The sequence below is a fragment of the Oryx dammah genome, unplaced genomic scaffold, assembly GCF_014754425.2.
Source record: "Oryx dammah isolate SB20612 unplaced genomic scaffold, SCBI_Odam_1.1 HiC_scaffold_27, whole genome shotgun sequence".
NCBI classification, from domain to species: Eukaryota; Metazoa; Chordata; class Mammalia; order Artiodactyla; family Bovidae; genus Oryx; species Oryx dammah.
The window spans coordinates 92,241,009-92,253,624 of NW_024070211.1; the positions used below are offsets into that span (position 1 = coordinate 92,241,009).

The 12,616-nt window shown below is 39.9% G+C and overlaps 1 protein-coding gene across 7 annotated transcripts in view; it reads left to right on the plus strand.

Annotated features, from left to right (window-relative positions):
* The window catches only part of FMNL2 (formin like 2), a 329,619-nt gene that overhangs the window by 209,828 nt on the left and 107,175 nt on the right, over positions 1-12,616 (plus strand). For all 7 annotated transcript variants that reach the window (XM_040229083.1, XM_040229081.1, XM_040229084.1 and 4 more), the window contains exon 3: positions 11,426-11,506. In XM_040229083.1, the coding sequence (XP_040085017.1) occupies positions 11,426-11,506 (81 nt within the window). The remainder of the gene's footprint in view (positions 1-11,425; positions 11,507-12,616) is intronic.

Sequence of the window (12,616 nt, forward strand, 5' to 3'; positions counted from 1 at the left end):
GTTTTCTTTTAGAAAATATATGGTTTTGATCTTTGTGTTTAGTCTATGATCTATTTTGAGTTAATTTTTATGCATGAAATGAAGTAAGGCTGGAGATTCACTACTTTTTCCCCATATGTATATACAGTTATTTCAGCCATTTGTTAAATAGACTGTAGTTTTTATATGAACCACCTTAGTATCTTTGAAAAACGAATTGGCTATATATGTGTGGGCCTATTTTTGTTTCCTTTATTTTGTTTCCCTGATCTTTATTTCTATCCTTTTTCCATTCAACACTCTTGATTACTGTCCTGAAACCAGGTAGTATGAATTCTTCAACTTTGTTCTTTTGTAAAAATTATTTTGGCTATTCTGTTTTGTTTTTGCGTTTTTATATAAATTTTAGAATCACCTTGTCAGTTTCTAAGAAAAATCCTGAAGTCTTTTGATTGAGGTTGCAATGACTCCAGAGATCAGTTTCAGCACTGAGATCTTAACAATACTGTATTGGTTCTTCCCATCTATGTATATGGCATCTCTGTTTATTTAGGTCTTTAATATCTTGGAATGTTTTGAAGTTTCTAGTGTACAGGTCTTGCACATATTTTGTTAAATTTATCCCTAGGTATTTCATGATTCTTAGGGCTATTTTAAGTGATACATTTTAATTTTTAAAGATTTATTTGTTTATTTTTGGCTGTGCTGGGTCTTTGTTGCTGCGTGTGGGCTTTCTCTAGTTGTGATTAGCCAGGGGCTACTCTCCGTTTTGGTGTGTGGGCCCCTCACTGGGGTGGCTTGTCTTGTTGCAGAGCACAGGCTCTAGGTGTGGACTTCAGGAGTTGCAACATGGTGGCTCAGTAGTTGGGGTGCACATGCTTAATTGCCCCATGGCACATGAAATCTTCCTGGAACAGGGATTGAACCTATGTCCCCTGCATTGGCAGGCAGATTCCTAACCACTAGACCATCAGGAAAGTCCAAGTGATACATTTTAAAAATGAAAATTTCCAGTGGTTTATTTTCAGAGAGATACTGTTTCTGAACAGCCTTTCACCACTTCATTGGTCCCCTTTTGCAGAAGGGTGGTTAATGCTATCTATAGCAATACATTTATCAAAACCAAGTTCTACAGTAGACCACTATCTCAGTGACATCTGCTTAATTCTTATCTTTACATCTATGCTGAGTAAATGAAAGAAATTGGTATGGGAGTGATTAAGATCTGATAACTTTTCCTGGATTTTCATCCTTATGTTCTGTTCATAAGGATGTTTTCTGTGTGGTACCAGTCACTTGTTGACATTATTGGTAGCTTCCATCTCCATCTCTTCCCATGCTGTCTAATTTGAAGGTTTATTTATATGAATTACGCCCTTTGGTTCACCAAGCACCTACTGAAATTCTATGAATTTTACCCATGTATTTGCACACTGTTTGAATTGGGGCAAATGAAGTTTCAGAGAATCCAGATGGTATAACTTACAGTCCAGAAAGTGTGAAAGTGTTAGTTGCTCAGTTGTGTCCAACCCTTTGCAACAGCATGGACTAGCCCACCGAGTTCCTCTGTCCGTGGAATTCTTCAGGTAAGAATACTGGATTGGGTTGCCATTCCTTTCCCAAGGGGATCTTCCCCACTCAGGGATCAAACCTATGTCTCCTGCATTGCAAACAGATTCTTTACCATCTGAGCCACCAGGGAAGCCCTAAATGAAAGTATCAGTTGCTCAGTCATGTCCAGCTCTTTGCAGCCCCGTGGACTGCAACCTGCCAGGCTCCTCTGTTCTATGGAATTCTCCAGGCAAGAATACCGGAGTGGGTAGCCATCATCTTCTCCAAGGGGTCTTTCCGACCCAGGGATTGAACCTGGGTCTCCTGCATTGCAAATGGACTCTTAACTGTCTGAGTCACCAGAGAAGCAGAAAAGCAATTCTTAAAACAAGAGCTTCCAATGCTTTCACATTGTTGAATGACTGAAAAATATTATTGCTCTTTCTGAATCTTGAGATACACATTTTTTTCTATAAGGAATCTAAGACTTTCTTTTTTTCCCCCTGCCCTGGTCAGGATCAGAACTATTATTTATTGTTTCCCTCCTATATATTTTATATTTGTATGACAAATGGTTAGCTTAGGAGACTCTAAAATATCTGCAGTGTGTTATTCTTGTTTGAAAGGCATCATTAAGTAGGGTCTGGGGGGACTTCACTGATGGCCCAGTGGTTAAGACTTTGCCTTCCAATGCAGGTGGTGCATGTTTGATCCCTGGTCAGAGAGCTAAGACCTCACATGCCTCGCAGCCAAAAACATAAAGCAGAAGCCATATTGTAACAAATTCAATAAAGACTTAAAGGTTTTAGGAATATGTGATAATGGAGGAAAAGGGTTTCATATTTCCATTTTTCAGATGAGGAAACAATAAGGTGTGTTTATACCACTTGTGTTTTTATAGGAAGAGTATCCCCAGGGATACTGCAAATTTTTCACGAAAGCATGGACTGTACCTCTAGTTTTTATAATGTAACTCTGTGTCTTTAAACCTAACTGAAAATATTCCTAAGTCTTTGGTTACCAAGGATATGCACATTCCCTTTATAGAGTGAATAAAGAGGATTCAGCTATCCAAGTTGGAAGTATAATCTAAAGCTATGATTAGTGAACTTTAGTGGCAGAAGGCCTACTTGGAGAATTTAAGAAACTACAAGTTCCTTGGTACTGTGATTGGGTCAGGAGAATTTTTGCAATTTAAAAAACATCTTCAGCCTCTTCAGATGCAGGTCTTTGGCTCTGTATATTTTAAGAAATACCAGTCTAGAAGAAAGGAAAGCTGTGGCTCTTGAAGGGACAGAGCAAAGGATTTGAAGATTATCTTGAAAGTTTTCCAGTATAAATGCAGACTTCCATCGCTCTGCCCATTCTTAGATCTTCAATAACAATAACAGTGACATCTGCCCTTACTGAATACTGCTACGTGGCAAGCACAGTCATGGTGCAGTCTTTGCTTAGGACAGCAGAAGATAATAAGCTTTATTAGTATGGCCTCCTTTCTTACAAATTCAATTCAAACACTTTAAATAGGAAATGATGAACTATGAATAGGCTTAAAGAAACCAAATCAATATTACATATTAGGGAATGAATTATAGGATGTTTTGATTAGGAAAGACCTGTTGAGCTAGAAGAGACTTTTCCTAGTCTAAATAAAGGAAATCATTTGGAAAAGTCTCATCAAAAGTTATTTTCAGTCTGAGAGCTGTAATGGAGCACTTGGAAGGTTGTCCTCTCCTCTCAGACTAGGAAAATGATTTCATATGCAGAGCTGAAGAATGCTTCACAGCTCTCCAAGAAACTATGGCTGTGGAATGAATCTGACATGCTGATTAGTCAAGTCTAGTCTAAGGGCAGAAATGGCCAACTTTTAAAGTCGGGAATAGAGAAAGGGGAGTTATATGGTATTAACTGTATGTTCTTCCACTATTTAGAACTCCTTGTAGGCTCCCTGTTATCCATTCTATATGCACACATTTGCTTATTATTTGACATCTGCCTTTGTCTTTTCCAGCTCACTGTTTAGCTCCTTTATGCCACTGCCTTTCGTAAACTGCATTACTGGAACCTAACTAAAGCCCCCTTGAAATTGCTAGCACACGCCCTGTGCTTCTCTGCCTTTATTTTCATGTTTCCCCATCTGGAAATTTCTGTCTCCTGCCTCTCACACTGTCCCAGGATATCTATATGCTGTGTGTCCTTCAAAACGCAATTCAAAAGCCAGTTTCTTCAGGGAAGTTCCTTTGATCGTCTCGGTTGGAAAGAGCCTTACCTTTCTTTGAACTTCCAGAGGATCACATATGGCTCTGATCATATTCTACTTTGTATTACAGAAGTGTCTGTTGTATCTCAGATGAGATTTAACGCTTTAGAATCCAATTTGTTTTGTTTTGTGCTTTTTGAACGGTGTCTTGCATAATATGTTCTGGATGAATGGAAGAATGAAATGACCACAAAAATTTTTATTATTATTTTTTATTTTTTCACTTTGGCATATTTAATGTTAGTGCCTGGAAAAAGGAGACCTAAATGTGATGGCAAGATTTAAGATGTTCAGAGGCTAGGACTTCTCTAGTAAAATGTTTTCATCCAGTAATAACCACAGGGATCCTTCTAAATAGCACAGCTGGCACTAGCTGCCTCTGGTAGTCGTTAGACAAAATTAGAATTCCATGCGAAAGTGCTTTCGTGGCCGTCTATTGTTATAAGTAGGTAGAGTCTTAGAGTCTTAAAACTTTTTCTTCGTTTTCTCTTAACTGTCTTCCTCTTTCATGCACACACTTTCTGTAGGTGGGGTAGTCATCTGGCAGCCTTTCTGAAGTTTCAGAATTTTTCTTTCCCTTTTTGGGGAAATAAGGTATGTATATTCCCTCACGGACTTTGATACTCTCAGCTTCTTAAGGGAACCTGGGTCTGTTTGTGTGAGCTTTTTCCCTGTGTGTGTAAGTTGTTACCCCTGTGAGGGCTGAGATGTTATGGCTTACCTTAGTCCCTCTGCTTAGAAACCTGGGTTCAGGTCTTGGCACCTGCTTCCTGCACCCACTTCCTGCACCCACAACTAGTTCTTGGTCTCTGCTATATTGTGTAAATCACTTCTGTCTATGTCCAAGATTCATGCAACATTTTATTTTTGAGTTTTCTCCTCACCTACTCATGTCAGTGTTATCCATTTTAGAGGGAAACCCTTTGAGGCCATAGGTTATTCCTGTCAGTGTAACTCTGAAGAGCGTTGAGCACCAAGTTAAGTCCTACAAATGACTACTCACTGACAGTAGTGATGCTGATTGTAATTAGAGCTCATTTAGAGACAACAGTTCGCTTACTCAGCCTTGGGAAGGGAAGCCCAAATACTTTCAGCTAGGAAGAAAAATAATTCAAGCTTGGAGAGCTTATGATGTGCCCAAAAGCAAAAAAAAAAAAAAAAAAAAGCCCTTTGAATTTTCACCATCTAAATTTATTATAGGAGCGGAATAATGAAACATTAATAATGGCATAATGATGGTGATGTCTAATTTGTCTCTAAGGGTGTTTAAGCAGTTTGTATAGCTTTGCTTAATCCACTACTGTAATAGAGCCAGTGACCCGTGACTGTCCCAAACAGGGAGAAAACTCAACACAAAGTGTATTTCCCATGAGCCATTCGTTTTCTAGAGACTCACTGTAGTTTCTTTCTGTAAACCTGAGAATATGAAGGTATAAGATAAACTTGAATGAAATTCTGTTTGATTTTGGAGTTGCTTATCCAAATAGAATTCATGGAGCGGAAATGCTTATAACATGCTTGTTGTTAGTCCAGCCAATGCCAGATTAACCTCAATTAAGTAATTTCTCATATAATTATACACGTGGATGGAGAGGATGCAAGGGATGATAAATATCCTAGGTGAGTGGAATGTCCGATTCCAAACCTTGATGCAGAAAGGTTTTCAATGACAAACTTTATTAGATTTAGGTGAGGAGAGAGCAGCATGGAGGGATGCCCTGGAGAAACAGTTCAGCTGGTTAGAAAGAATCTAAGGCTGCCTGTGTCTAATAGAGAAGGCCGTGTTGTAGCATAGCAGATGAGTTCCATGCACGGTGACTTAGCTAATGAATCTAGCACTTCTCTCTCACAGCCCCTTCATTTAAGTTCCTTAAAGAATGACCTGATTTTCTTTCTTTGTTTTTCCTAATTGGAGTATGCACACTCAGTCACTCAGTCATGTCTGAATCTTTGTGACCCCGTGTAGTCCACTAGGCTCCTCTGTCCATGGGATTATCCCAGAAAGGATATTGGAGTGGGTTGCCATTTCCTCCTCCAGGGCATCTTCCTGACCCAGGGATCAAGCCTGCGTCTCCTGTGTTGGCAGGAGGGTTCTTTACTACTGAGCCACCAGGGAAGCCCTTATTGGGGTAGAGTTGGCTTACAGTGCTGTGTTAGTTTCTGCTGTAGACCCAAGTGAATCAGTTATGTACACATACCCACTCTTTTTAAGATCCTTTTCCCTTATAGGTCATTACACGAATGACCTGGTTTTCTAATTTGGGTTGCTGTAGACTTGAACCATGGTTGTTAGTGGAATCCAGTCAATGCTTTGTTTTTTTCCTTATCTGCAGGGCTGGCCTGTGTGTAGTCAGTGATTTTGCTGGTGGCCAGTGGGGAGAGGGGACACTGGTGTAAGCCATAGTGGATTGAGTTAATGAGAAATGTGTAATTACGGAAGTCACTCGGCGGTTTCAGAGCCGTGAGAGGTACAGCACAAGCTTATCTGCAGAAGTCGTTTAGCTATGACCCGAGTGTGGCTGACATATCTGGCACAGAACCTGCGGGGTGTGTGCCCCATACAGAGTGTGCTCAGTCTCTTCGTGCACTTTTAAACTTCAAAACCTGTAATTTATGTGAGAAGTGACTTGTATATGGCATCTAAAAGAACTTTAATTCTTTGAACATTATTAAGGACTGGGTGCCAAGTATTTATCTATATATTAGAACTCAAAGTAGAGCATGTTTTTTGTCTTTTAAAAACTTATTCTATCAAAAGCATTTTCTGGAGAAGGAAATGACAACCCACTCCACTACTCTTGCCTGGAAAATCCCATGGACAGAGGAGCCTGGTGCAGGCTACTGTCCATGGGGTCGCAAAGAGTCAGAGACGATTGAGCACTTTCTTTCTTTCTTTTTTCTATCAAAAGCAAGATGGGCACACTGATGACAGTGTAGTGAAAGGAACAAGGACCAGAGTCAGAAAACCTGAGTTTAAATCCTTGTCCTGGGTGTGTAGGTGTGTGCGATTTAAGGCAAATCATTTACTCTCTGAGCTTTGGTTTCCTCATCTGTAAAATGGACTTAATACCTACTTGGCAGGTAGGGAGGCTTGAGAAGTTAAGAGGTCTAAAGAATATGGTAAACTGTAAAGTGTTGTTGAAAGATAAGTTGATTATCTTTGAGAAACAGAAAGTGCTGCTCCAAAGGAAAGGGTAATTGTGCTCCTGGACTTGTATAAATGAACTTGCTTTTAGCATTGGGAAGACATTTTCTGGTTGTTACAAGAGAAATTGAATTCCTAACACTCTAATTTATTAAAATAAAATATTTGCGAAAGGCTCAGATGCTTCATGAAGATTCTAAGGTCTGTTCTCCCCTCTCTTTCCTCCCATGGTTCTTTCAATGCAGTTTGTTAGCAATAATGTCCTGAATAGTAAGAAATGGATTTGGGCTCGGTTCTTTGAGTGTTTATGGAGAATAATTAAAACCCTCAGAGCCATTGTTATTTCCCATCTAGAAATATCTCATGAATAAAGTTCAGTCACGCAAGGAAATAAATGGCAGGAGGTCAGAGTGGTAGTGATGCTGCTTGATTAGATATTTTGAAAGGAATTTGTATTTTTAAAGCCCTTTCAGATGGCTTATTCATTGCTATTGACGAATCACCAAATTTTTATCCCTAAGAACAATATTTCTATATAATGTAATTTCTATATAATGTGTAATATTTCTATAAGTTAGGGGCTTAATCTAATTAAGCTATGTTTATCAATGATGTTGAACAAGCAGGTAACTAGTTATTGAAAATAACATGTGGAATATGAAGGAGTCTCAGAAGTGAGGATGATGGAAAACTGCAGTCATACCAATTTTGAGTTTCAATGCAAAATCTAAAATTCTAGTACTTAGAGAAAAAAAAATTCATTTAAATGAGCATGGTGCCAATAATCCACCCAAAGTTCTTCAAAATAAATATGTTTTGGCATGGTACTGAAATTCTCCAGTGTATTCCCCCAAATGTTTCTGTTGTCCAAATGGCCATGTTGAAGAGAGACAGACAGAAAAGGCCTGATGCACTGGGTGCTGGATTTATAACTCAAATGGTAGCTCCTTTTGAGGTTAGACAAACAACTCCAACTTGTAGGAAAATAGCTGGGCTTTGTATTTTTCCTCTATACAAATTTTACTTGAATCCCTGAAGGTAGGCAGAGTCGCAGTTTTTTGAGAAGTCACCATGATGTAGACCCACTGTGTTTTATTTTTAATTTTTTTACATTTTAATGACATTTTGAAACTTATCTACAATCATCATCTTTTTGTTTATTTATTTCTTGGTTGCGTAAGCAGGTGGGATCTTAGTTTCCCCACTGCATTGGAAGCATGGAGTCTCAACCACTGGGCCACCAGGAAAGTCCCCTGACTGTGTTTTAAGGCATCAATTTTCTTCATTTTATGTTTCTTAGAAATAACATTAGTGAGTTACTCAGACAAGTGAAGGAAAAATGCCTAAAACACAATTGCAAATCCTAAGCACATTTGAAAAAGTATGTTTGTTAAATTTAGACCCTATTCATAATTTCAAAGGCTTAATTATAAGGTAATCAATCAAGTCAACAGGACCAGCAAATGTGTCTATTTGCAAAAGCCAAACAGACTGTGACAAGACCACAGTCTTAAGTAAGAAACAGGAAACTACCTTAAGAAAGAAAGTAGGATTTTACTGAGTGAATGTCAATAATATTATATATGCTAGTCAGCCAAATTATTTTAAAAGAATAAATATAGCTCTTGTAGTGTGAAGACATTGTCTACAAGAAGAAACATTAGAATCTCTCAGTAACTGTCCACAGATTTAAAATTTTAGGTCCTCAAGCAAATGCTACAATAGCCAGAGTTAAAATTCACTGAGTTTCATGTGTTAGGAACTTTATAGAGAGACGGAGGTAGTATTGGCTATAGTAGAATAGAATACAATATGAGTTGTTGATGGTCATGGGATGTCTAAAAATTGGGGTAATTGGATTGTATTATTAAAAAGCATTGTTTCATTTATATCCAGGTGTATCCCAGGCATCAGCTGCTGTCATACACAAGGTTGGAAATAATAACTGGTTTCTAGGTCACTTATCAGTTCATTTTGGGAATGGGATGCTTTTTGTTTATTATTTTAGCCCTCAGCTGGACTATTGCTAAAATCCTGTGACAGTTGGATCCTAACTGATTCCTTAGTGAGTAGTCTTAAAAAAAAAATTAGGACTTGATAAATAGACACAGTGGCACCCAAGATGTCAGATATGTGTGAATCATTATTTAGAAGTTGCTTGTGGGATTGAAAATTCAGGGGGATAATTAGAAATAATAAGCTGACCTTTTTCTTTTAAACAGTTCTGTGTAGAGCAAGTTTGTATACTATGAAACTTGCCGTGATCATTTTTAAGTAAAGGGGAAGTATTGATAGATGTCTCACTATAAGCCACTTTCTTTTATTTTAAAGTAATATTCAAAAGTAATAAAATAAAATAGATTTCTTCACTAGTAAAATTATCTTTTGATAATAATAAGATTTAGCAATAGAAATTTAACATTTCTAAATCTGTAAGCACAGAAGCTTTGAGTGGACCAGGAAGAATGTTGTGGTTCCCTGTGTTGAAGAAATACAAATTTATATGGGATAAACAAACACTTATCATGCTGGCCAATTGTCAGCGTTGTGAAACACTGAATTCCATTTTGGTGTAAACAATAATCAAGCTAAAAATAATTCCTAGGAAAACATCTTTTGAGTGGTGTGTAGAAAAAAACTTGATAAGAATTGTCCTGATTTCATAATGAATCTTTGTTTTTTCCCTTTTGGAGCTGATTTGTATAACCTTTTTCTGTGTGTCAAAAACAGCTTGTATACAGGAAAAGTTGTGAAATTTAAGAATAGCATAATAAGTAAGATAAAATCAGCACAGTGTAACTAGTGGTAGGTCAAAAAGAACATTGCCAGCCTCTCAGAATCAGTCTGTATTCCCCTTCCCCATCTTGGTCCTTGACTATTATTTTTATGCAAATCACTCAGCGGTGTGTGTGTAGGTGTGCGAGAGTAAACCACCCATGTGTGTGTCCCTCACCGTTAGTATTTAATTTTGCCTCTTGTTAAAGAAATCATGTATTCTTTTTCATCTCAACATCAGGTTTATAGTGCTTTGCTGTGCTAAGTCGCTTCAGTCGTGTCCGATGCTTTGCAGTCCTATGGACCACAGCCCACCAGGCTCCTCTGTCCATGGGATTCACCAGGCAAGAATACTGGAGTGAGTTGCCATGCCCTCCTCCAGGGGATTTTCCCGACCCAGGGACTGAACCTGCAACTCTTAGGTCTCCTGCATTGGCAGGCCAGTTCTTTACCGCTGGTGCCACTTGGGAAGCCCCCACAGGTTTATAAGATCCATCCAAATAGCACCGTGCAATACAGTGTGTTCTTTTTCATCAGAATATAGTATATCATGATATGCCTGTGGTGTAGTACTTAACCATTTTATAGTGTGGGCCTTTGCATTTGTCCAGTTTACTACTGCTTCTTTTGCTTCGGATATTATGGCCTATACAATCTAATACACATGGACATGAGTTTCTCAAGCAGTGGTCTTTCCATCCTCAGCATTGGCATGAAACATGGTAGAAATACAGAGTCTCAGGCCTCAGCCCAGATCTACATTCAAATATCACCTTGAGATATATGTGTTTTATATGTGTGTGTGTGTGTGTGTATAATATGCTGTTTCAGTGATTATGTCTTTAGTCACAATATTTTGGGGTTTTCTGATTTGGAAACTGCCTTGCTACTAAGTCGCTTCAGTCATGTCCGACTCTCTGTGACTCTATAGACGGCAGCCCACCAGGCTCCCCCAGTCCCTGGGATTCTCCAGGCAAGAACACTGGAGTGGGTTGCCATTTCCTTCTCCACTGAATGAAAGTGAAAAGTGAAAGTGAAGTCGCTCAGTTGTGTCTGACTCTTCGAGACCCCATGGACTGCAGCCCACCAGGCTCTGAGCAGTAGCCCATGGGATTTTCCAGGCAAGAGTACTGGAGTGGGGTGCCATTGCCTTAGGAGTCCTTTAATGGTCACACACATGCACACAAATGTGCACATACTCACTGCAGTCTCTGAGCAGTAGCCTCATTGCTCATTTTTGAAACAATTTAGTTTAAGTCAAATTTTGGGTATTTCCAAAGATAAAATAAAAATTCAAAAGAAAAAGATCTGCTAACAAGAGCTTCAAAGAATATGCAACAGATGGAAGACCTGCTGAAAGAGGACCCTGCACACAGAGTAGGCAGATTATTTCCAGAAAGGGAGCTGCAGAGCCCCATGGGGAAAGCAGGTCAGACTCTCAAGTTGAGCAGACATGGGTTTGAATCCACTGGTGTCCCTGACTCGCTGCTTCATCTTAGGGGAGGACTGAGTACCTTTACGTTTCAGTTTCCTCCTTGGCAAAGAGGGGATAAGAAGATCTACTCTGAAGATTCAAAACCAATGACTCTCTGCAGCACCACAGTGAGTCTGTGGGTGCGTTTGGGCTTTGGATCAGCGGCATCAATCTGTGTGATTATGACTTTCATGCCTTCAGAGCTTTCATGCTTTTCACTGTACTTTCATGCTTCCTGCAGGAACGATTCCAGGTGAAGAACCCTCCCCATACTTATATTCAAAAGCTCAAAGGCTATCTGGATCCAGCAGTAACCAGGAAGGTAAGATGGATTTGTTTCCACTGCGTGTTGTCGCTTCCTCACTGGCAGGGACAATCCTCGTGCCCTGGAGGAGACCTTCCTTCCTCTCTGTTATAAACTCTGCCGATGCCTCTGGGGAAACAATCCTGGAGTTGTTGAGCCTGACAACATGAAAAGACAAAGAAAAAAGTCATCCTCTCTTGAGAATGTGTTTAAAAGTTCTTTCCTGAGATGGGAGTCATGTACCTCTGATGGTTATTGAGTAGCTGCCATTTATAATTATACTGGGTAGTTAGTTCAGCTCAGAGGTGTTCAGGCCCCCAGAAAAACAAGGCCTCGCAAAGAGGATATTTGTCTTCCATGCCTTGGTGCATTTCCAGAGACCTTGAAAAATCACTGGGGCTTTGTCATCCCAGCTGTGTGCTCACATCCTGTGTTGATGCTCTTCGCGGCTTCTCCCCCAGCCGTGCCCCAGGCCCGAGAGGTAAGGAGAGAATAGCTGATTCCATTCTCAGCAGACTCTCTTCTGCTACAAACAAGCTCTGCTTTGTGCAGCCACACAGTTGGTTTAAACTGATGCCTCGTGGTAAAGCATGTAGCCTGGCACAGCCCGGTGGGCCTGGATCAGCCCTGGGATGTCTCAGGGCAGAGCTGCCCTTGCTCACGATGGGTGAAGGGCCTGTCACCAGACGGCGCTTGTTTTTCGGTTGACCTGCCACAGCTCCTGCTTTCAGGGCTGCCCTGACAATATCTTGAGCTGAATTCCCTCTGTTGTTTCAGCATGTGACTCAGGAGCAGAAAGGCACACTTTTCCTAGTTAGCTGCTCTTTCCGGGTCTCTTGGCTTGGAGATACATTTTTAAATTTTGTTTCCTGCTTCCATTCTAAGCACTGCCCTCCCTCTGCCAAAAGAAACCAAGGAAAGGAGAACAACTACTATTTCCTTTGGGATGTTTCCTGGCCCTTTGTCCTGTGGTTGCTTTATAGACAAGCAGAAATAAAGTCTAGGGGTGATGAGGCCAGTGGTCTGTGGGCCTCTGCTGTCACCTAGAAGCCATGTATGACATAGCCTCCTCTTCTAAGAATGTACCTGTCAAAGTGCCCTAATACCCTCCTCCTAAATATGGTACAC